The sequence below is a fragment of the Onychomys torridus genome, chromosome X (assembly GCF_903995425.1).
Source record: "Onychomys torridus chromosome X, mOncTor1.1, whole genome shotgun sequence".
Taxonomy (NCBI): Eukaryota; Metazoa; Chordata; class Mammalia; order Rodentia; family Cricetidae; genus Onychomys; species Onychomys torridus.
The window spans coordinates 99,061,405-99,087,579 of NC_050466.1; the positions used below are offsets into that span (position 1 = coordinate 99,061,405).

The window sequence follows — 26,175 nt, forward strand, 5'->3', positions numbered from 1 at the left end:
ATAGAACATCCCCACTAATATTTTAAGTGTTTTAATTCCCATGTTGATAAAAGATATAATTATGTGACAGAAAGAAAAATGTCAGGATAAAAGTAGTCCTAAGTAGACTGTTAGGACATATACCTTCTATGTTAATAAAACTTTAGGAATAAAGGTACAATTTATGCTGGGCGGTGGTGGCGCACACTTTTAATCCCAGCACTTGGGAGGCAGAGCCAGGCAGATCTCTGTGCGTTTGAGGCCAGCCTGGTCTACAGAGCGAGATCCAAGAAAGGCGCAAAGCTACACAGGGAAACCCTGTCTCGAAAAAAAAAAATGTACAATTTATGTGTCTTCCCAAAATTATAGATATAAGATTCCTTCTAAGAATCACATCTGTTAGAACCCTTAAATAAAATACAAGTGCTAGTTGAAACATTTAATTAACATCCCTGAAAAAGTTAACAGGAAACATTTCTTTGTATTTTGGAGCCCAGCTTTCCTCAGTCTACCCAATGTGAGTTATCAGTGAGTGCCATTGTATGAAGCTGAATTAATCCTTTTTGTAATCCACAGATTGATAAGAAATCCACTGTGTGACACAGTGTGTTCTCCATAGCAAGAACTCCATGAATGCTTTCTTTTATTTAGTGACAAATTTTTAAGGTGTGAAAAATAAAATTGTATTACAACACAGAGATTCAGCTGTACTTACGCTGCAGTGAAGACCGACTAGGAAGAGTTTAAAGATAAACTGAAACACATTGAAGAAGACTGTAGCAGAGATTTGAGACTAGAAATTTGTTCAGACCAGTGGTACAAAGGTAGCAGTCTGACCCAAGAAATTTGTTCATACTAAAAGAAGTAAAACCTAGGTATGGTGAAACACATCTGTCATCCTAGCATTTGGGAAACAGAGGCAGGAGCAGCAGGATTCAATGTCATCCTCAGCTGTATTGGGAATTAAAGGCCAGTCTAGGCTACAGGAGGAGCCCTTGTCTTAATCCTCAATGTCATAAAGAAATGGTGTCTGTATGTGTTGTATATAGTGGGGACTCTTTATCTCATGGAGAACTTTATGTGACTGAAAAACTTAATTGGAATGTTTGACGTTCTGTTGCTCTGTGGTCTTTTCCCTGAATGGAATTTGATTTGTCAGCAAGGAATACCAAAAGTTGTTTGCAAAGAACCACATGACTGTCAGCTAAAGGGCATGAAGCTGACTGCTGAACTATTTCTGCTGATAAAGAAGCCATAGAAGCTGTGTGGCAGCAATATAAAAATCAAATAGTTAATAAACTGAACGACCATCAGTGAACTTTACTTGTACGTATCGTGGGAAAGGGACCTTTCCAAGTTAAAGGCATTTGTGAATGCCTTTCTGCATTCATAAATTGGTATCAGTGAATTCTGAGATCAGAATCAGTCACAGTTATAAAACTTAAAAAGATCTGAAGCATGACAACTAACACAGTTATCTAGCTGCTTCACTCATCTTTTAGGATTAGATAATAATTTAATCATGTAATTTAGTTCCACACAACCAAGTCACAAATATATGACAATGTGAGGTTAGGCAGAAACCAGTATTTTTCCATCTATGAACCTTAGTTATTCCCATGTGGTATTCTGGAAGGGAAGATCTGCAAAGAGATGTCTATAGTGTTCTGCCATCTGGTACCTACTAATAGTAACAACTGGGTATCATGCCCATTTTAGGTGTGTATTCATAGACTAGCATCCAGGAAATCCAGAGGACTTTAATAACAATCAAAGTAGTTTAACTCTTTTTATGATATTGTTGTTGGCTGATGGCTCTGTTCAGGCCTCATATGAAAATGAGGTAAATTTTGTGGCAAAGTTGTATGACTAGAATAAAAAAGAAAACAAATATCAGTGGCATATTTTGAGTTCCTGTTTTACAAAATTTAAGATGTGAAAAATATTATGAAAACGTTGGTAAACTTGAAGTATTTGTGCAACATTTTGTCTAACTCAATTATATAAATGTACTATATAGTACAATGTTAATTGTCTTTAATCCCAGCACTTGGGAGGCAGGGCCAGGTGGATCTCTGTGAGTTCTAGGCCAGCCTGGTCAACAGAGTGAGATCCAGGACAGACACCAAAACTACACAGAGAAACCCTGTCATGAAAAAAAAAAGAATGTTAATCATTAATACTTATCATTTGTAGTATACAAGAATTGAGATTAAAACTCTTATAAAGTACTATTTTTGTATACTTAAATGTTTTGGCTTTTAGTTGGTTAATTTGCTTTCCAGAGTATTTTTCCCTCTCCCTAGTTTTGGGGTTAGACAGAAGAATACCAACAACATACAATTACATCCTAGTAACCGCTTCAATTTCTAAGCATTATCTTAGGTCAAATTCTCATAGGAGATGAAAATAAATCCCAGGATTCATCTAGGTTAAACACACATTTAGGTGTGTTTTTAATTTTCGGCCCATTTTCCTGAGTAAAAATATATATGGATGATGGAAAAATGAAAGAAGAAGATGTAATGGCTACAGAAAGAAGACCAATCAAGCCTTAGCAACTTAGGAGTGTTGAGTATGATTACTTTTTTGTCTCTGGTTAAAACTATTACTAAGATTCTTCTTAAAGAATAAGCAAAAAATCAGATATAATAGATTTCATGGCTGAGTTGCTTAAATTTAAATATAATTTTTTTCTAGGATTTTATATAAGTTAAAAAACCATTTCACTTATCTTTTACATTTTCCATGCATTTTTTTTTATTGTAGCCACTATATCTTGTCCTTCCATCACAGCATACGCCTGTTTTAACAGTATGTTATTCCAGTTAAAGGTTATTGGGGAAAAATATAGTTATCTTGAAATGCACACCTGTTAGGCATCCAACAGAATACATTATATTCCCCCATCCAAATCACAAACTGTCTGAGGCGTTTTTCTCTGATAAAGAAGACACACTGAATGAGGTATCATCAGGATCCAGTGAGGCATGACTGAAATCCATCTCTTCTAATTCAGGAGGTAAATCTGACAGCAGTGCCTTATCAGAAAAAGAATCAATTATTTTGGATTAGTATGCAGACAGATTTTTTTCCAATTTTATGTTAATAGTTGTAATTCTCTTGTTTTAATTTACTCTTGTGATTTAAAGAAAGAAATGTTTCTGTTTATGGATCTTACACATTTCCTTATCTAAAACAGTAAGTTTTCATGTAATGCTAGGAAAGAACAAAATATTAGATGCCAAGTATGTGGATGAGATAGAGTAGAATCTCACACAAAGGGGAAATCAGAGGGTAATGATGAGATAGTAGCATTCACAGCGACATGGCCATAGACATAAGCAACTATTCCAAACCAAGGATTTTTAAACAAGGTCTTTTAAGTGGTTGAGGTAAGTCGTTTTCAGACTAGTTTTGTGTGTTTACTGCTCACCGCTCAAGGGTTTTAAAATTTCACTCTTTAATTAAAATACTCATGCTTAGCTATATTACTCTTTAAGGAAACCCACATTTCAAGAAAGACTTATCTTGTTCTTTGTTAAAAGAATGAATTTAGTAGTTAGGGGAGAAATTCTTCTATTTTACATTAGATAAAAGTTTAACAATTTGAAAAGACAATGTGGGGTTTTGTTTGTTTGTTGCCTTCCCCTAGACTATGTCCATACAGGTGGCTAAGCACCCAGTAAGGGCCTGTTCAATACGGAATTATGGCTGCTGTAACAATGTATCTGCTCATTTCTTTGCTGGAACAATTAAGATATGCCAACATCTTTGAGCTAAGTTTGACCATGTTCTAATTGTTTCATCTATATTTGTAGAACATGTATATATACTAGAGAAATAAATAATCAAGTTCTATGTGGTTGACAGTGCCCGTGCCATTTAACTATTAAAAAAATTGGACATAAAATAGTATAGTCTATCTGGAAAATTTTCAACAGCATTACTTGTACTGTGGGTTTTGGGAGTATTCGTAAACAAAAACTAAGATAATAGGCATAAATGTATACTGGTCATTACCTAATTAAGGAACAGAAAGAAGAAAGACAGGCTATGCTGGGGGAACATATGAAATACACTGAAAGACAGGATTCTCCTCCATAAAATAGTAACAGTTACACATCCTATAATTTTTGCCTTGTAGCACACAAATAAGAAGAAAAATTTTACTTTTTGTCAGGCTATATAATTGAAAACTACCATATGTGTAGAAAGTTATTATTTATTTTGTGCCACTAAATTACCCATGGATTTCTTGCTGAAACTAAGTGCACTTATACATGAACATAGCATAAAGATACCACATGCTTTCTGGAGTACTAAGCTGTGGTAATATGACACACACCATTTTCTTCTAGAACAGTAAGCTACTGCTGATCCAATTCAGGTACAATGGGGCCTTTGCTAATGCTGGCTGTTCAGAATGTGAGTAATACATCACTGGATTCAGTTCACTCTGCAGTTTAGAATGTACCATATTAAGGATGGAAAGGCTTTCAAATTGGCGCTCACTGAAGATGAGCTTCTCATATTGGAAAGTCAAGTGGAGAGAGACCTATAAACCAGAGAAGCATTACTATTTATTTCTTCTTTATTGCATTGCATATAGTTGACTGACTAAAGTAAGAATAAAATTCAAAATGTTCAATATATGAGGTAATTTCCAACACAATACATGGATCTCACTGCAATTTTTTTAATATCTCTACTACACTGCAATATTGGCACATGAAACAAATCTTTGCCGATGATTAGAACTGCCTTTTTCACATAGATATAAATAAGCATAATTAAATTTCCCCTATTCTCCCATCCCCCATGTTGCAGATTGAACCCAGGATCTCATTTACTTTGAAAAAAAAAAACACTTTGAAAATGACTCACATCTACAGCCTCAATGTTTTTTATTATATGTTCCTCATCAGTAACAACTATTTTCAAGGTCTGACCAAGTGCCATTTTTTCCCCAAGAGATCATTAACACTTTCCCCAAATACATGGTCAGTGTCTGTAATACTTATTCTAGGCTCTAAGATGTGAATGTAAAATTGATAATCATTCTTATCCTCCTTGCCGAGTAGAGAAATTGAAGTTTAAGAAAGGCAATCGATCTGGCTAGGATCACACAGTGAATTATCAGGGGAGGAGAGACTATAACTAATGACTTAGAGCAATGCTGGCAACATTATCTGGATGCTAAAATGGCTATTATTGATTGAAAAAAGACAACCTTTAGGTAATCTAATGTTTCAGTCAGAATGTACCATACATATTTTTTAAACCCTGGACTTGTTTATATGAGCAAAATATTCCATAGATCGCTTATCTCATTCAACTTACCCATTTCCAAATGAATGAAAGAAATACTGTATATTTTTCTAAAATAAGAAAGTAATGACAGATATTTCTATTTTACTAGGTGGAATGTGACATATTTCCAGAAATAAACTTCTGAATATTTCAAGGCTTAAACATCATTAGTTTAAAATTTAACCTGGATTACTTTTGAACCTCACTACTAGTATCACATATGTAATTGTGTGTATAACTCATAATGTTTTCTGTTTTAGAGGTAGAGTCCAGGCTCTATACATGACCTTCCTGCCTTAAATTTCCAAGTGATTCCAGGTGTGTGTCACTACCACGCCTAGTGTCATTTATGCTTGGAGAAAATATTTCAAAAATCATTATCTTCAATCTTAAGTATGAAAAAAATCACAGTTTCTATTTAAGCTGTGATTCTATAGGCTGTTGCATTTAGTATAATTTTTGTATCATTCTCTATTTCAGCCCACATTGTGTTCATATCTTATTTCAGTAGTCTTTTATCAGAAGAAAACTAGAAAAGGAAAAACAAAATGCATGTTAGTTACTTTTCTTATTTGTTGGTAGTCTTTGGGAAAGAACCAAAGCAAAGCTGAGGTTAGAACTAGATATTCAGTCTATGAGATATTCGCAGATGTCAAGAAACAAAGACATTTATTAGTTAACTGGTTATGGAACTGAATTCAAATGATATGAGATTTTTCAGACAAGAAAAACATTCTAATTTAGCCTAAAGTTGGAGCTCTCTCCCTGTGTGTGTGTGTTGTGTGTGTTCTACAGTTATTTGAAATCTATGATACTATTGGGATTATGTTCAATACTATCGCTCTTATTCATTTAAAAATCTATTTTAGATTCTTATAAATCAAACATATTTTAATTTAGCTGTGCTTTGCTTGCTTGTTTGTTTTAAGGTAAGTGCTTAGTTTATGGTCAAGGCTGAACTCAAACTCACAACAGTTCTAATACTTAAGCTTCCCTAGTTCTGGAGTGGTGGCATAAACCACCATACGTGGCTCATAAACACATTTTCATTATGCCTTAGAATGTGCAAACCATGTATAATGAGGCAATACACTTAAATAAAGATATCCAAGGCAAGTAAAGGCTTTTGTATTGTGATCTCTATGTACGGCCAGAGTTGAAAGACTAAAATTCAGAAATATGGACAAACAATATTCATGCTGGCTTTAGTCTCATGGGGGGACTCTCCTAGTTTAAATATGATTCACTATATCAGTTAAATATATAAAGACCTCTTTCTTTGAAAGAAAGGAGAATTATGGGATATTCAGACATTAACCTTTTCCCTGGAGATGTCTGGGATAGGCTATATATGCACCATGTTCTTGGAGTATAAGACATTAGTGATTTTACTTATGACATTTTTTGCTGAATGAAATCTTCTAAGACTATTTACTAAATTATAGTTACCTACATCTTATACTACTCAGATAGAACTTTTCTGATAAGGAATTAGCATGGTGATAAATAACTTAGCAGTTATTTAGTGTTAAATGTAATATTTTATATAATTAGGCTTAAACAAATACTTACAAAACCCTCAGGTTTTTCTTGAGGCTGTATTGTATGCATGTATAGAAAAACCTGAAGGGTCCAATGCAATTTGGAAGGAATTTATAAACAAATACCCATAGCAAAAAACAAAAGGCATTTCATTTTTGGAGTGGAGGACTCAAAATTTTTACTTACATTGCAAAATGTGATACACTTATGGTCACAAATAATTTCACAAAGTAATTTCATGCTTTCTTCGTGTAGAGCAACATATTATAGAAGAGACTATCCCAACATTTGTGAACTCCAGCAGCTGCCAGTGGGTAAATAAATAAATGCCCACATTTTACATTCAGAGAAAGTTCCCTAAACATGCTATCTGGTTATGTGTTGGGATAGCTCCATCTCTACAAAATTTTTGAGGAATTTCTTTAAAATTAATTTTAAAATTTGGTTTTCTCTACTTAAAGGCTATCCTGAAATTAAGAAAATATTATAACACATGAACTATGAACCAAAAGCTGTGGAGCCCCCAACTGGATCAGGCCCTCTGGATAAGTGAGAAAGTTGATTAGCATGAACTGTTTGGGAACCACCCAGGCAGAGTGGGACCCGGACCTGTCCTTAGTTCATGAGCTGGCTGTTTGGAACCTTGGCTTACACAGGGACACTTTGCTCAGCCTGGAAGAAGGAGACTGGACCTGCCTGGACTGAATCTACCAGGTTGAGCTGAATCCCCAGGGGAGTCTTTGCCCTGGAGGAGATGGAAATGGGGGTGGCGCTGGATGGGGCTGGGGGGAAGATGGGGGTGGGGGGCGTGAGGGGGGAGGACAGGGGAACCCATGGTTGATATGAAAAATTAAATTAAATTAAAAAATTAAAATAAAAGGATAGAGAAAAAAGGAAATATTATAATCAGCTATTTTGACTTTGTACTCTAGTAGCATACAAAAAATCTGAATATATATTCTTAAGAAAACTATGTTTAAAAAGATCATAAAATAACCATTTGCTCCATGAAATTCCAAGCCAGAATGGAGACTACAAATGAAGAGATATGAAGAATCCAAATATGACATGCCATTTGTCAACTTGACACATTGTGGCTTACTGGTCTCTCATGGGACTTACCTGCTGCTGTTCCTTATCATCAGCTTTCATAGCCAGAATCAGGTTTCTAACAAAAGTCTGTAGCTTAAAGTACTTCTGCTTTTGAATCTCTAGCTCATTTTCAATGAATCTAACTTCTTCGTTCTAAAGGAGAAGACACCAAACAATAAAATTACCCCACGTAAACTCAGGCCAATATATATATATCTGATGAACAATAAAACTAAAAAGCAATCAGAGTACAGGAACAATAGAGAAAACATAATTTAACCATACAGGACTATAAAATACAGAAGGAATTATCCTGGTATTCAAGGGCGCCTTTTAAACAAATCATCAATAGAAGATAATTTGCAAATAGATTCTAGGAAGAGAGAAAAACAAGAAAGACTCATCTTCTTGGAAACAACTTTCCTATATCAAACTTCATTAGCATTTGTATTACGATTAAGAATAGAGTCCAGTTAAACACAAGAGCAATGGAAAATGCAATAATATTCAGTGTATTATTTACAAAGTCAAATTCTAAAATCTAAAAGTTATTTTGTACATAGTAGGGACTGAAATTACTAAAATTTTTTTAAGTGTACACTTAATTAATGTAAAATTTAAAATAATAAAATCTTTACAAGCTAATGAGAGGTGGAGGCAGGAGGATCAGGAGTTCAAATCCAGCCTTGACCATATAGTGAGTTTGAGGCTACATGGATACTCTGTCTCAAATGAAACAACAAAACAAACAAACAAAGGATTGAAGGGATCATTAGAAACATACTCTAAAATTAAGACACAAATCACATACTGAAAGAAAATGTATTCTAATTCTTATACAAGAAAACAAGAGTATCAAAATTTATGAAATTTAAAACTAGAAACAGACTAAAAATATTCAAAAAAAGTTATATATTCAAGATACTTAACATAATTTTCATTAACGAAATGCAAATGCAAACCACAGTGAGTTACCACTACCAGCTTGCTACAGTCATTAATGTTAAAGAAATTGACAAAATACAGTTGCTGATGAGAATATGAAGCAATTAAAAGGCTCATAATAAGGTGACTTTCAAAAATATTTGACTGTCATAAAATTCAACATGTTCTTTCTTAGTAATCCAATTTTTAGTTATTTACTTAAAAACAGTGAAAACACACAAATTTTCTTTGCAACTTTATTCATAATAGCCCCCAAAAGAAAGTAGTTCAGGCTTTCATCTCAAATTGTTGTGGTTTGAATCTGAAACGCCTGTCACAGACTCCTATTTAAATACTTAGTGGTGCTTTTCAGAAGCTTGTAAAACCTTTATGAGCTAGAGCTGCTAGATGATGTGAGTCACTGGAGGCCTCCATGTGTTACAGCTTCCTGTCTTCTATCTGCTTGTGGATAGTAGATACAATGTGACCAAGGCCCTCACACTTCTGTCCTCATGCCTTCCCTGCCTAACAAAATGCATTCCTTTCAACATGGAAGGTTCCAAAACAAAACTTGCCCTTAAATTGCTTCTTGTCTGGTATTTGATTACAGCAATGAGAAAAGTAATTAATCCACAATGAATAAACAACTTGTCAAAGTCATTGAATTGTTCAGTTTAAGAGGTGAATTTCATTGCATGGACTTTTTTCCTGCTTGGAAGTTATGTAATATAGTACACAGATTAAATAAGAGCATACACAATATTTCAAATAATAATAACATAAATAATTTTAAGATGGACATTGTGGTACATTCCTATTAATAGCAGCACTTAAGAGTTTGAAGCCAGCCTGGGGTGCCTACTGAGACCCTGGCTCAAATCCCAAGCAAACCAAATAAACTTAATCATTTCATCTACCAGAAGCTTTGCACCATTTGGCCATCAATCATCTCCCAATCCTCTCATGATGCAGCCTTGGGTGGACACTATTCTATCCTCTGTTTCTTTGAGTTCAGTTGTTTTAGATTCCAAATATAAGTGAGAAAATGTCACTTATCTTTCTGTACCTGGCTAATTTCACTTAGCATAATTTTTGTTCTCAAATCCTATTTATGTTTTCACAAATGGAAAATAATTACTTTTGTTAAATAGTATATGTGCAGAATATTGTAAATAATGTACATTCTACAATCATTGAAAATTTAAGTTTCTTACCATAGGAAATAAGTATTTGAAGTGATGGATATGTTAATTAGCTTGATTTAATTATTTTACATTGTATTCATAAATCATATCATAACCTTGTATCTCATGAATATATAAAGCTATAATTTGTCAATTTATAATTAAAATATAAATTATGAATAATAAAAATAAATAAAACCAAATAAATTATCAATCAACCTCCTTGACAAAAACTGTAGAAGTAGACAGAACATTCTTTCTAGCTGCAAACCTGGTCTCAGAGTACAGCAGGACTTTAAGCAACATTTTTTCAAAAAGCTTCCTAAAAACATATTAAAATTAGTTGATTGTATGGGTATTTTAGAATTTCGGTCAAGTGGATGTTGTGGTATTAATCACATCCAATATGTGAACATGTTTACTATATCACTTATTAGCTCAGTTTAAATCTTAATTTATGTGATGAAACTGCTCCCTTCCAGACCACTTAATAAGTGAAACATCTGTCCAAGCTAAATTTCTACTCAGTTACTAACACAACTAAGTTAAAAGTAAGCATTCTAAAGAAATTCAACATGATTCTGCCATGATATGGTTTTGCAAATTCTAAACCTTGGCTTTTATTAGAAGTCATTGACAGAGAGTAAAATGTTGACCAGAAAATGATTTTCTCCTATTTTCTTTGGTTCATATTTGATGCACATGTATGTGGTATGTATATGTGTAGTATATGTGTGCACATATGCATATGTGGGTGTTTCTCTGTTATTCTGTGTGTATGTGTATGTGTGTGTATGTGAAAGAGAGAGAGAGAGAGAGAGAGAGAGAGAGAGAGAGAGAGAGAGTGAGTGTAAGTCAGAGGTTGATATGAAGTATTTTCTTTAGTTCCTCTCCAACTTATTTTCTGAAACAGGGTCTCTCACTGAATCTGAAGCCCACTTGTGGTGATATATTGTTTGTGATCTAGGAAATAATGCTTGCCAGAAGATCAGAGGACAGAGCTAGCTAGCCACAGAGGTCAGGCAGCTGTGGCACACATCTTTAATCCTAGCACTCCAGAGGCAGAGGCAGAGATCCATCTGCATTTCTGTGAGTTCCAGGCTATACTGGGCTACATGAAATTAATCCAGTCTAGGAGAAAAACAGAGCCAGGCAGTGGTGGCAGGCACACACCTTTAATTCCAAGACTTGGGATCACACACCTTTAATCCCAGCACTAGGAAGGTTGAGACGGGAAGTGATATGGCTGGGCAGAGAAAGGGATATAAGGCAGGAGGAGACAGGAACTCAGGCTCTTTCAGGCTGAGGAGTTGGTGAGGTAAGAGATGGTGGATATGGCTTGCTCAGCTTCTCTGATCTTTCAGCTTTCACCCTGATATCTGGCTCCAGGTTTTTAATAAGACCATCTAGGATTCCTGCAACACCCACTGTTTCAGCCAGGCCCAGTTAGCCCTTTGTCTCTGCCTCTCCAGTACTGTCCTTACAAGTAAGTATCACAGGCGAGGCTTTTCACATGGATGCTGGGAATGCAAACTCAGGTCCTCATGCTTGCACAGCAAGCGTACTACCAATTCTGTTATCTTCCCAGTCTTCATTTTGCATTTTGTTGTTGAGGTTTTTGAATTGTTATTTTTCTTTTTCTTTTTCATTAAGATACAGTCTCATAAAGCTAAGATATCCTTGAACTTGCTGTGGAGTTGAGGGTACCCGTGAACTTGTCTGATCCTTCTGCCTCCACTTCCTAAATTCTGGGATTACAGGTGTGTACCAGCACACTCGGCAGAAAGTCATTTGAATGCAGGCAGTATCTGTCATCATTTAATGGTGACTCATTTGCATTCAGAGTCTGCCTGAGCTGTACTCATGGTCCATCAGAAAACATTTTAAAAACATTAGTTCATATTTGCAAAAGTCACGAAAGCATCTTTTCATATGAGGATCTCTAATTTTTCATGCAAATATTTCCCTTCTTTGGTATTTATGAAATGTTTGAAAAGCATAAACAACTTTAAGATAATTTAATATTGCAGACATTTTCTTCTCAGAAATGCTTTTTGCAAGCCTATTAAATGCTTCCTAGATTACAGGCAGTAATTTATGTGTGCTTCAGAGATTTTCCTAAGTAAATGGAGTACTTGGGAAAACAGCTAGTAAGACAATAGCAGGCACTGAGTTTTACAAAATAAGGACTAGTTAATTTTTGTTGAAAACCTTCCCCAGCATGCTGCTTATCATTTCACAAGATGATTGCTAGGAGGCACAAGGTTGCAAATAGGACAGAGCTTTGATCTCTGGGAAGGGTATTAACGGCTACCATGACTGATGTCCTATTTTATGATATAGTCACTCATGCCACAGGTATTGTGTCTATCAACTTTCCTCCTAAAGATTTGGGATTAATTAGAACTCCCAGAAATATGGGTTTCTAATGATGTCTCTCAATCAGGAATGCTATAATATCTAAACTTTATGTTAATAAAATGCACTACAGAGAATATTCTTTTAGTTTGCTATAATAAATCCCAAGCACAGAAGATGAATTCAATGTGGGGAAGTTTAAAAATGCTGTAGCTTCTAATACTAATTGAATTTATACAAATAAACACTTGGGAAACAGTATTAAAATTATTTCCAGAGACAAATTAATTTATTCAATTACTTTCTAAGCAACTGCTTACTAAACATCTATGTGCCAGGCTCCCCAACCAAGTAACACATAGGTGATTAAAATACATTTCTGCCTTCAAGAAACTTATTATGAATATACTTAAGAAATGAAAGAAAATAAATTTCACCCCTAAACAAGGAACACTGGCGTGTCTATTTAAAAAGAGTACAGCAACTTTCTTCAAGGTATTAAATTTCTAAACTGGTATGTTCCACAGCAATGCTCAAAACATGCAATGGCAACTCCAGATACAAAGTTCACAGATGGTAAATGGAAACATTTAAAAATAGTGTGCATATAAATGTATTTTCTATATATGTGTGTACAAATATTGAGAATTCAAGGAAAGAATTTTAAGTGTGATAGAGATGATTATAAAGAATGTCTCTAATGACCTAGCATGAGATCCCTCGTTCTCACAGTATTTCCCACAGTGGAAAACACTGGATTACGAAAATGTTCATTGGAGTTCAATGCAAATATTCATTGACATTTCTGCACTGACTTCTCTGTCTTTCCCTCCCTGGTCTTCAGCTGCAAACCTTCTCAAGTGGACTAGCAACGAAAAGGGGAGAGGTCTTGGACAAGACTCCTCTGAATCTTGAGCCCAGCCCTATTTGACCTGTTCAGGAGTGCTAAGTGGGGCACACTTAACAGCTGTGCAATCCAGTCCTCTCGCCTGGACTTTCCACAGCCTGTGCCAAGTAGTGACCTGGCCTGCAGAGTCATTTTAATCCTGAACTCAGTATTTAGAAGTATTATATGACCATGGAGGAGTTATTAGCATGTTTTCTTCTAACTGGAAACCAGCAATTTTATAATTCAGCTAGTTGGAAATACAGTTTTTTAATTGAAAATTATTCATTTTTAAGAAATATATATATATATGTATATATATATATATATATATATATATATATATATATATATATATATATATAAATAAACTAGGCTAGCCTTGAATTAATGGAGCACTTCCTGCCTCAGTCTGGTGAGTGCTGGGATTATAAGTGTGACCTACCATATCTAGTCATAAATATAGTTTAAAGTATAGAATCTATTGTGCTGTTTGACCACTCAGAAATAATTTCAAAAGACAACTCCCCTCTGTGTTTATAACACTCAATATTTCAAAGATTGACATGTTATGAACATTAAGAAAACAATATGTACAATGCTCTGCAATTCAGTTATACTATTCTAAAACTGAAAAGAGTTTTTGAGGCAAGTGACAGCTGTTTTCTAATTAAATGGTGGTCTTTGTTACTATCATAAGCTTTAAATTATGATTATACTCCACAAAAAGAAGCTTTGTATTTAGAAAGGAGCACTGTGTGCCAAAATTTCAGGCAGCCCAAAGTTTCCTAGCAAGATAGGCTGCTGAGTCACAGGGGGAGAACACTTGTACATCTATGTAAAAACATATTGACAAACAGACTGATCGTTTATGTCAAAATTAAGTAAAAACAAAATTATGCGTGACACACTATCAAAGGATGCCTTCCAATTTAGTAACAAGTGACATTAAGAAAAGGTCATCTCTATTCATATTCACCATGTATTTTCATTGGGAATTGTTTTTCAAATTATCATAAAATGGTATCAGGTATGCTCTTAAAAACAGTCTTGTAAGAGACTGCAGATCTACTATAAAATTAGCAATGGACATTGCAAAAGAATTTCTCCCATTTCCCAACACTTACTGTTGTGTTCATTTTGTTTGAGGCAGGGTCTTACAATGTTGCCCAGAGTGGTTTCAATTCCCTGAGCTAAAGTAATGTTCCTGCCTCATCCCCAAATATATCTGGGATTCTATAAATTTACCATAAATTCCACATTAACCACCATTATGTGTTATTCTTACTTGCTGAACACAATCAATGCCAATTTTTGAGCCAGTAAACTGTTTAAAACCCATTTGACCAAACAATCTAGCAATATTAAAATGCCTAGCATTTTGCCTAATTTTCAAGTTGCTTGAGATAATCTGTACAGAGGCCCAGACTGCTTAGTCTATCAGATGGGAAAATCAGAGACACTATACATCTTTTCCACTCAATAACTTCCCTTAATGAATTCAGAACTTGGAATTACTTTTACCTTGTAATCCAGGAGAGAATTCACTTGTTCTACCTCGGAATTGCTTATCATGTCACTTTCTTCATCATCGATAATTTCTATTTTCTGTAACATAAGTAGAGAAACTTTTACAAATATATATCAGATCACTACACACAATGTGTACAACATACCTATTTAATATTTAGTTTGGGTGACAGAGTGATCTAGATTATCTGGATTAAACCTTAATAATTGGCTCTTCAGTGTTAGACACAGCATGTGCCTGTATCACCCCTTATATCTTTAATTGGTGATTGTTAGTGCCCTTCCCTGATAAGGAACTAGCTTTTAATCTCTCTGTCTCTGTCTCTCTCTGTCACACACATACAATATAAAGGGGTTCCTTTTCTGTCTCAACATGACTCTTTCTTCCAATGAAACTGTTAACATAGGCACGTATCCCAAAGGAAAATACAATGTCTAAAAATCCAAACATTTAATGTGCTCCATTAGCTAGACATCTTGGAAGCAGACATCTATGATATAATGATGAAAATAGCATAGGGATTTGTTTTCTTCATCAGACAGTAACAAAGACAGCAAGGAGAAGACATACAGAGAGAGAGAGAGAGAGAGAGAGAGAGAGAGAGAGAGAGAGAGATTCCCCTGGTTGCAGAAATAGGCACAGCAAAGCTTGTGAAGTAGCTTGTGTACCATAGATAATTAGTAAATACCTGTCAAAACATAACCAATACATCTCAGTGCTGTTGAAAAGAATGATCGATAAGCTTCAATCAGGAGGGTAAAACAAATTATTTAATAGGAAAGTCTTTAAAAAACCCAATAAAATCCATTTAAATATTTTCCTTTGTATGTAAAAGTTAAGGGGAAACAAACTGAACCTTAAATGATTTAAACACTGCCAACCAAAATCAACGTTTAAAAAGAGGGAAGATAAACCAGATTTAGTCACTAGACAGTGTTTTAAGAACAAGCACATTAATAGCAGCATGTCATAGGCAGAACATGAAATTAGACTCTCTCTCTCTCTCTCTCTCTCTCTCTCTCTATATATATATATATATATATATATATATATATATATATACATACACATACATATATATACACAATGTATTTGTAATCATATAATATATATATACACATGATTTAAAATATATATGGTGACTAAATGTCACAAACAAACTTAGAATCGTCATACTTGCTACACTGCCTCTGAGGATATGACATAATCATCACAGGATTTCTGACCTGCAGTCTGTGAGTCAGACAGACAGCTGCAAACTGCCTTCCACGTGTCTAATGCTTTGTTTTTCTATATAATCAGCATAAACTTGAGTCTTAATCACATCAGCTCTCTCTAGATTTTATATGTCATATTTTCTGTCCTAAGGGTTTTAGATTGCCTACCTGTTTGGATTGATTCTGGGGCGATGGAGATAGGCATTTAAGAAAAGAAGGTACCACCAGCAATTGTATGGATTTGTGCATATAAATATATCTCTGTGATTTGTCATCCATGAATAATTGGGGTCACTCAAAAGTTACAGGCAGAGGAGATCAACCTTTGAAAGTTTGAGGTTTTGTCTCTGAAAATCAATTCTTCTTGAACAATTAGGTGCCTAAGTGACTATGAGTCATACCAGGCCACGACTTCATTTATTATTTTCAGCTGTCTGCTGCTGGGGAAATTCAATGTAGAGAAATTCAGGCAAAAAATGAACACATCTTTGAGAGAAATGATATTTCAATTGCAAATAATTTTTATATTTAACATACTATAATTAAAATCTAGAGCAGAAGGAGATATTTGGTGAGATTTTAATTATTAGGAGAGTTCACTGTGGAAAACAATGATTAGCTGTTTGATTAGAAAAACTGCCTTAAAATCAAATCTAATTTTTCAATATGTCTGTTGAAGAATCAAATACAGACTTGAACCAGGACTAAAAACCAATGAAATGAAATCCTGAACTCTATTTTACATGTAGAAAAACAATGTCAGATTTTGTTGGTATTTAACAAAAATGAGCTCAAATATATATTTTATGTTCTCTGCTTTTATTAAAGAGATGTTCAGGATTATAGCGTAAAAAAACAATGTGATCGAAGCCAGGGTAAATTATGACATCACAGCTACTGTGGAACAGAAAAATCCATTATAAGTGCAGTTTTAATGAAAATCATGCATAGAACATTGATTCACAGGCAAAAATGAAAATATGATGGAATTTTCCTTTGTGTCTGACTTTGTTTAATACTAGCTTGATTTCTGTATCACTTTGTGCTAAAACAGCTGCTACGGGAACATCACTATATGTTTACATTTTTAGAAAACCCAGTTTAATCCACACACAGCCTGTCCCCAAATTCTTAAAATACGCTCTTTCTTTTTTTGCTGCAATTTTGAAGGCAATTAACAGAGTCCAACTTAACCAGGCAAAAGAAGTTTCCAAATACAGTGTAGCTAGGTATGGTCTAAACAGAGAAACCCTTGGAGGCAAGCTCTTGGACGAACAAACGCTTCCTTCACAATCTCCAGCTGAACTCCATTTCAATTCTGCCATCTGTCAAATGAAATGAATCTGCTCTCTTCTCAGTGTGTTGAAGAAAAATAGCTTGTTATATATAAAATATGTCATATTTGAACTAGCTATTAGGTTTTTATACTTGGAAATCTCCTGAAGTTAAAAAAAGAGGAAGTGTTTACATTTTGCTTATTGGGCACTGAAAGCTGTATTAAATTCTTAGGGGAAAGTTCTGCTTTAGTTTACAGAGTAAAATAAGACTATTCTGACAATACAGATGTTGTCATCAACTGGCACGGTGTCCTTAAAATCCATCCTGTAATGAGGAAAGAATTTCAAGTCACATACCACATTATCTGCGGATACTGCCTGGTGCTCTTCATCCTTATGTGTCCTGGTCTCATTTGGGATGACTTCATTGGGCTCCTCTATAGGAAAAAAAGTGAAGATTTCATATTTAATATCTTAAAACTTGACTGTAGTTTTAAAATAATACTTAAATAATGTTTTTTTTGCCAAAAGCATACACATGGCAAATCTATTAAAAATGTGCTTTGCTGAGAATTTTATTCATATCTGACTCATATATATATTATTTTTTAATTAATTAATTCATTTATTTTTGGTTTTTCAAGACAGGGTTTCTCTGTGTAGTTTTGCACCTTTCCTGGATCTCGCTCTGTAGACCAGGCTGGCCTCGAACTCACAGAGATCTGCCTGGCTCTGCCTCCCGAGTGCAGGAATTAAAGGTGTGCACCACTGCCTTCCTTGAGTCATATATATTTTAGTTAGTTATGTAAATAGATAGAAATACAAGAATTATAACCACTGTGCTATTTATAATAGTAATGTTGAGAGAAACCTGTATCTTCAAAAATAGAGAAATACAGAAGTCATTTAAGTACTATGAAGCTGCTAAAAATGAAGTAAAATGGGCTACTTGCAAGTGAAAAACCTGAAAGTGATAAAATCTAGGATGCAGGTCTACATAACTTTGTATTTCTAAAAGAAAAAAGTATGTTTTTAATGAAGAAAAAAACATAATGACACCATTTGTGCCCAAGTATTTCCATTATTATCCCTGGATAGAATTATATATAACTATAAATGATTTTTACTTTATTAAGCTTTGTTTAGTTCAGCTTTGCTATAATAGTACTCATTTTTGTTTTCCTTTCTTTCCTTTTTTATGTTGAGAAGGTCTTACTGCCTAGCCCTGGCTGGCAAAGAACTCACTATGTAGACCAATTAACCTTAAAGTTTCAATAATTTTCCTGTCTCTGCATCCTCAGTGGTAGATTTACAGGCCTTTTCCACCACATCCAGCTTTGTTTATTGTAATAAAAAAACAAAAATTCTCAATAAATGATCTAAAATTATAAATGCAGAGTTCCAATTTTATACAAATGCAGGATGATTTCAATGCTTGTATACATATGTTCACTCTTGTGCATATGCAAAGAGAAAGCACTTGCAAAAATGTGCCCTTGCTCTTATTCTCAGAGGCTTATTTCCTAAGGAGTATGAGTATTTCCATAGTACTTCCAAATACTTCCTACAATGGACAAGCATATTTTCTGATCAAATTCAATATTTCAAAATAATAAAATAGTGAGAGATGAATTAATTCAGAGAAACTAGTCTAATGAAAAGCTCTGTCGTGAGCTATGGAAGAGCCTGCTTCCAGGCCCTAGGTGTACCTGCATACATCACCCCTTTCCCCCTTTATTTTACATTACCATCTCCCAGATGCCTTAAAAATAGAGTAGCAGTGTTTATCTCTGTGTGTCTCTTTTCTTCACAGCAATTTCATGGAGATTATTTGGATAAATACTAGTAAAATTTCTCATCTCCTTGATAAATAACATTTTAATTCCACTTAGAGAGCAGAACAAAAATATTTATCAGCCCTCTTAAGATTTTCCTAGTCTATTCATTCCCATGTATAAACATGGACAAGGATTAGGAAAAATTCACTTACAAGAATTCAAGTGAATGATGTACAAGAAACCTTCAGCATAATTTTAATACAATGTTCTGTATAAATTCAGTTTAACTTTCTTATCTCTACTATATACTTTAAATTAAATTTTATCGTATGTACTTGTGGTATATAACACAGCAACAATGAAATGAATTAACATATTTGTCATTTCACAGTTTCCCATCCCCCAGGAGACAGCTGCTGTCATCACTTACTGAAAATCCCAAATACACAATATACTATCATTAACTATGGTCTTCATGCTCTTCATTAGCTCTTGCCCCTTATTCATCACACACATTGCAAGTTTTTGCCCTCTGAGCTATACCTCCCCATTCTCCCATCCCCACTCAAAAATCCACTGTTGTATTATATTTGATATATTTGACCTTCCTTGCCCTGCTATTTGCAGCAACATGGATGAACCCAGGGGATGTTATCTAAGTGAAATAAGCCAGCCAGAAAGAAAGAAAAAAACATTGCATGATCTCATTTATTTGTGAAATGTAAGAAAAGTCAATTTAAAATTTTATAAGAACAATGATTCCTAGACAAAGAAAAGTTTACCTAGTCATTATTTAGACATTTCAAGTCACAGACATTTCAAGTCCTGCATAATCAGTGATGCAATGAAATGGAAAGAGGGAAATTTTTCATTAGCTTTAGCTACAGATCTGATATTAGAAATAGTGGTCTCCAAAGAGGGGTTATATTGCTCATCAACAAGATCATTACTGGCACTATTCCTTATAGGATTGCTGTACACTCCTCTTCAGATTCACTCATAACTTTACACACCATTCTGGTTCACTGACAGCTTATTTATGCATGGTTTGATTATTTTATAAAATTTAAATAAAAGCTATTTTGAGTCTTCTGAAATAAAAAGATGTGAAGCGATAAGCTGAATAGGGAATGCTTTCTTCTACATGTAGATACTTTCAACTTTAGCAAAAGTTTAAGATCTAAACACTGTCAACGTGTCTTGGCAATTCATCAAAAAAAGCAGCTTTGCTTAATTGAACAATAAAAAGTAGAATTAATCAGTGAAAGTCTAGAGGGCACTCTATGTGGTGTCTATAAGCTCACCCTGAGTAAACTATGGTGAAGTTATCTTTTGATGCACACATCACACACTCCACATATTAAGATAGAGCTGGAAAAGAGGTGCAGACGTAAATGGAATATTGGAAAAAGTAATTATTCCTATACTTTAAACCTTTTGCCTCTCAGGATGGTGAAAAATATTTAAAATGTCTCAATCATAAATATATTTTGGTAGAAACTAAACTTAAAATAAAGGAGTGGAGTTATCCAAGTATTGTTTTTGCTGAAGTTTCCAAATTGCACAAGGGGTGAAGCCATGTAGCTTTTCTTCTTTACAAATCAATCCAACGTTACCTATCTTCACTCCCTCATAGGAAAACAGAAAAGAAATGGGGAAGAGGAAGGTCAAGTGCAAGGTAGAACTGAGGTGAGTCAGAAGGTCTGTGTCAGGGACCTACATGCTTGTTTAGGAAAAAGGATTGCATATGGAACTACCAAGGGATCACAAACACTTTTTGTTAGTTGCCAAAGCTAGCCTCTGCACAATTTGGAGGAATATATTTTTCCTCGCAAAAACACTGAAAGAAAACTGTACATTGTTTTCATGTTTTAACATGTGTTGTAATATGCAAGCACCAATTTAAAAATATTTCCCCTTTTAGATATTTAAAACACTCTAATCTGGTTAAATTAACAGTTGTGTATAAGAAATCTGAATTCTAGCTGCTAGGTTTTTGAAATATCTTTATACCTCTAAGAGAGCATCAATGGAAATCTCAATGTAAACATAATCTAGCTACACTTTCACAAACTGGAAGAGAATATAAGTCAGCATATTTTAAAGATAGGGTATTAGTCTTAGCTAGATGATACAATTAGTTCTTACAAAAAGATCACATAGACAGCTCAGTCAGATTAGAATTCTCCATCAGTGAAATGAAGACACTGTACAGACCAAAGGGGCTCCTTCCAGTCTCTGAAAATGCTTTTCTGCTGCAATTTCTGATGAGAATGAAAAGGTTACTGTGCAGTTCTGAAAAATAAGCCACCCGGAGAAATTCCAGGCAATTGCTTACGTCTCATCCTGTGGTTTTTGATTCATACATTAAATTCTTTCTCTTCTTTTTCTCATTAGGTCTTGATTACTATGCCAGCTATCTAGACAACACACTATTATATGACAAAGGATGCCAGTACAGGAGCAGTGCTTTATTAAATGTAGACCATTAATGCAGACTTTAAAATTAACATTCACTGTTTTCCCATTAAGTGCTTATTTTCTGAAATTCTATTTCACAAGAGGAAATGACAGTTGGGAATGAAACTCTACACTTAGAGGCCTATGCATTTTGCTTCATCAGACTATTTCCTCACAGCAATCCTGCCCTTTCAGAGGCACATACAAACCCCTTCTTCCTACACACTTCAAATAGCTGTTGGGCATTAGGCTCTAAAGACCCCATCATATAATTATTGTGAATTACCCAAGAATCCCCAGGCACATATAATTTTGGAAAGACTAACAGAAGACAAACACATATTTACTGGACCAACTATATGAGAACAAATGACCTTAAAAATCATCAAATACTTTTTTTCTTAATGATTTTTAAGTTTGCATCAGTTTTCCAACCCCCATCCCCCAAGCTCTGCCTTTGTTTGTAACCTTAGGTGAGAAAGGAGGAGGAGAGGAGAGGCAGAAGGAGGGAGAGGGGAGAAGAGAAAGAGAAAGAAAAAAGGGAAAGAGAAAAAATATTCACATTTGATAATCTTTCAAACACCTGGACTTGAAATTCATTGTCCTTTCAATAGTGACAGCTTTTCTATCCCTTTCATTATCCTGCCCATTACAATTTGCCTGTCTGCCCCCTGGGCCTGCAATTAATTGCTTTTGCAAAGAACCTCTTAAAGACTGATTCAATGGCCTCTCCTTTCTACTCAATTTCTATGAGATCATTGAGATAATGACCCCTCTTATTTCTGAAATCTTTTTCTTTCCAGGGTTTTAGTAATGGCATACTATCCAGTTATGTTGTCCCTGAATATTCTTTCAGCAGCTAATGTTTTTTTCCCTGGGACATGAATGTAAATATTTCTCAGCACACAGTCCTTCTCCATTGTCTTGTTTTGTTTTGTTTTTGGATTTTAATTTTCTCAATTAAAACTCTACTTCTGTGGCTAGGTACTTATTGGCCTCAGTTTGACAGATTACTGTTTCTTCTCCTGACATAAAGCTCTCTTTTGAGTTCCAGACCTATCTGACCCAACAGTCCTCTGTGTGTGTCCTGCTTTTTTCTAAATCTCAGAACTGCACACGGAATTAATCTTCCTAATGGTACTCTGTCTATTTCATGTGATGGTAGGAGGAAATTGTGAGACTACATAGCTAAGGAATTTTACAGTTCATCTAGAGCTAAAATAAATACTTTACCACATAGTAAGACATTTTATAAAGCCATAGTTAAAAATAGAATAATGTAACATAATATGAAGCTCAGAATTTTCTCATGTGTATATGTATGTGTACCTGAATATGCATACATATGAATACATAATTTATTTTTGAAAGCTACACTGTAATTAACTGGACAAAAAAGAATTATGCAATAAATAGTGTAGAACAGTTGCTTAACTATTTGGAAAAGTAAAAGTAGATATTCTCCTCATACATATTAAGGCAAAGTAAATTCTCAACCAAATTAATATAAAACTGCTAAACTAAAAACATAAGGATGCCAAAAGCAAATATATGAGCTTATTTTCACAACTGTAGGAAGAAGAGAATATAATTAGGACTGTAAAGGAAGAAACCACAAGGAAAATATTGCTATGTCTGACAATGTAAAAATTATAAAATTTTACTGGAAAAGAATCAGAGATAGGAAGTGGTAATAGGGGGATCAGGAGTAATGAGAAATTCTAATTCAAAATAATCAAATTCAACCTTCAATAATATATATTGTTTTCTTATATAATGTCACTTTGATAAATCTATCCCATTAATACTTCACTTATTCTCCTAATCCAATAAAAAGACAGTTGTTCACCTCACTCTTCAACCCGGGGTGATAGTGTTTTCTAGTGATCCAGAACCTGGAGTTGCTGAGGTATCCTAAGTGGCTGGCTAACATTCTAGAGTTCACAGAAAGACTCAGTGATAGCACAAAAGATATGGCTGCTGCCAAATTTATTATTGACCTAATTACTAAAAATCATTTAGTATAATCAGTAATTATCCTAACATAAAATGACTAGTATAGTTAGGCAACAAAGCACACTTGTAATCCAAGTTCCTTAGAGGTAAAGGTTGGGGAGCCATGAGTACAAGACAAGTCTTTGCAGCACAGTGAGTTCAAAGCCAGTGTCTCTCTCTGTCTCTCTCTCTGTCTCTCTGTCTCTGTCTCTGTCTCTGTCTCTGTCTCTCTCTCTCTCTCTCTCTCTCTCTCTCTCTGTGTGTGTGTGTGTGTGTGTGTGTGTGTGTGTGTGTGTGTGTGTGTGTGTGTAATAAGCAAGCGGTTGGTGAGATGGCTCAGTGAGTAAAGTACTTGCCATATAACCATAAGGACCAGAGTGGGTTCAGTTACCCACCAGTAATTCCTGACCTGTGGATGACTTGGAGACAGGGAATTCCCAGAAAAAGCAGGCTAGAACCAAATAAGAGATCTCTGGTTTCATGTGTGCCTACATACATGCAAGCACATCTATGCACATCATACATATATACACATACAAAATGGATAAATAAACCAGAAAAATTGTTTGCCAATAACTGATATCAATGAAAAAAGGAAACAAGCAAATGTGCCAATGAGAGTTTCTTTATTTCTGAAGCACAGATACAGAAAGACTATAGATTTTGTTATCAGAGTCAGATAAAGTACGTAGAAAAGACACACTCACATAGACCGAATGCAGATTAGTGTGCCTTAAGCTGAGGACAGAAGAGACACTGACCAAACGTGAGACGTCCTTGGGTGATACAAAAAAGATCTAAAATAAAATTTTAGTGCTACAGATCTAAAAACTTTACTGTATAACTGGATTGTACATTTATAAAGAATATTTTTATGATACATAAAGTAAAAAAATTTCATAAGAACCATTTATTTCTGTGCTTGAAGTCAAATAGAATATTCTTCTTGGGTAAATGGTATTAATCTATGCTCTAGCACACAGTCTCACTCAGGGATGTATTGAGAGGTCTTATAAAGATGAGCCTGCTTAACTTCCTGTAACAGGTGAAGAAAGTAGTAATGAGCTGAGTGCAATGCTTTGCCTGAAACTGTACAATTTGCTAGTGGAAAAGCACTGATTGACAACTAATATCTAAGACCACAAGCCTATTGTTCATTACAATATACCACACTCTCTTTTTTTGTTGAAGTATTTGCAAGCTCTCACCTAACTGACTAGAATTCCAAATATAATCATTTACCTGATTCTAGTATGAGGACTGTTGTAATAACTAACATTTTAAAAAGTAGGGCATCGCTATTGTGATAGATGAATGTTCTTTGTGATGACTTGGTATGAAAGACTTTTTACATAGAAGCATTAAAAACAAATCTGTTTCTTTTCAAATGCCTGGTTATATGTTTTGAACACTCTAGACTTAAAGTTCGGTACACTGAAAAGCAAGTAAAAATACATCAAATTTCCAAAAGCTGTCATTAGGAGGTGCAGTAAAGTACCTTGAGAGCTTGCTTCGGACAAACAGATGGACACTTCATCATTTCTGTCATTATCCTCTCCTACTTCAGGCCCAGCTTCCTCTCCTGGTGTGAGTGCAGACAAAGAACCAGACTCGGGCTGCTCAGAGAAATCAGCAGGGCCTCCTCTTGGAGGTGGAACTTCAATTCCCATTAAACGATATTTTCTTCTTCGATTCCCAATCCAAGTCTTTGTAAGAGAAATATAAGCAATTTTAGACAACCTAGGCATTAGAATAACAAATAAATGGAGCATAAAATATGATTATAAAGGACACATAAGTACATGAAACAGCAAAACTTTTATGGCACTAGACAAAAAAAGTTGTTTTTTAGCAGAAGAGGGTATTTACTTAAATATTTAGACTTTCAAATGACATGCAGGCTATTAAACTCTGCTTTGTTCCTGTTTTTATTTTTATTTCTAAAGAAAACAATTTACCAAATCCTTAAATTGGAAGAATGAATTGATCTTTCTTCAAAGAAATCAGGATTACATCTGTAACTCATATTCTACTTCGAATTTTGCTCTTCATAAGTGAAACTATGCCCTATTTGTGTATGTTTGGCTTCAACATACCTGCTTCTAGTAGTTTAAATTTTTGTTTTTATCAGATTTAGAACCAATTAAAGATGGTTATTATTTTAAAATCAATATTTGAGACCAAACCCAGAGAGCCACATATGCTACTACTGAGCTATATCCTTTGACTTAATTTTTGTTTCTTTTGTTGTTGTCTGCTGTGGAATGTCATTCTGTATGCTGTGAATGTGAGCTGATAAATAAAATGCTGATTGGCCAGTTGCCAGGCAGGAAGTATAGGTGGGATAAGCAGATAAGGAGAATTCTGGGAAGAGGAAGGCTGAGTCAGGAGTCACTAGCCCGACACAGAGGAAACAAGATGACAAGACAAAACTGAGAAAAGGTGCCAAGCCACATAGCTAAACATAGTTTAGAATTATGTGTTAATTTAAGTGTAAGAGCTAGTCAGTAATAAGCCTGAGCTAATGGCTGAGCAGTTATACTTAATAGAAGCCTCTGAGTGATTATTTTATAAAAGGTTGTGGGACTGTGTGTGAGAGATTTGTACCAACTGTGGGCCAGGTAGGACACAGGAAATTT

At 34.7% G+C, this 26,175-nt stretch overlaps 1 protein-coding gene across 2 annotated transcripts in view; it reads right to left on the bottom strand.

Moving 5' to 3' along the window:
- Positions 1-283: 283 nt before the first annotated feature.
- Hdx (highly divergent homeobox) overlaps positions 284-26,175 on the bottom strand; it is a 116,510-nt gene continuing 90,618 nt past the window's right edge. For both annotated transcript variants that reach the window (XM_036175712.1, XM_036175711.1), the window contains 6 exons: positions 25,035-25,242; positions 17,661-17,740; positions 14,803-14,886; positions 7,957-8,079; positions 2,852-3,020; positions 284-1,848 (listed from right to left, as the gene is read on the bottom strand). In XM_036175712.1, coding sequence (XP_036031605.1) covers positions 2,895-3,020; positions 7,957-8,079; positions 14,803-14,886; positions 17,661-17,740; positions 25,035-25,242 — 621 coding nt within the window. In that variant the 3' untranslated portion in view covers positions 284-1,848; positions 2,852-2,894. The remainder of the gene's footprint in view (positions 1,849-2,851; positions 3,021-7,956; positions 8,080-14,802; positions 14,887-17,660; positions 17,741-25,034; positions 25,243-26,175) is intronic.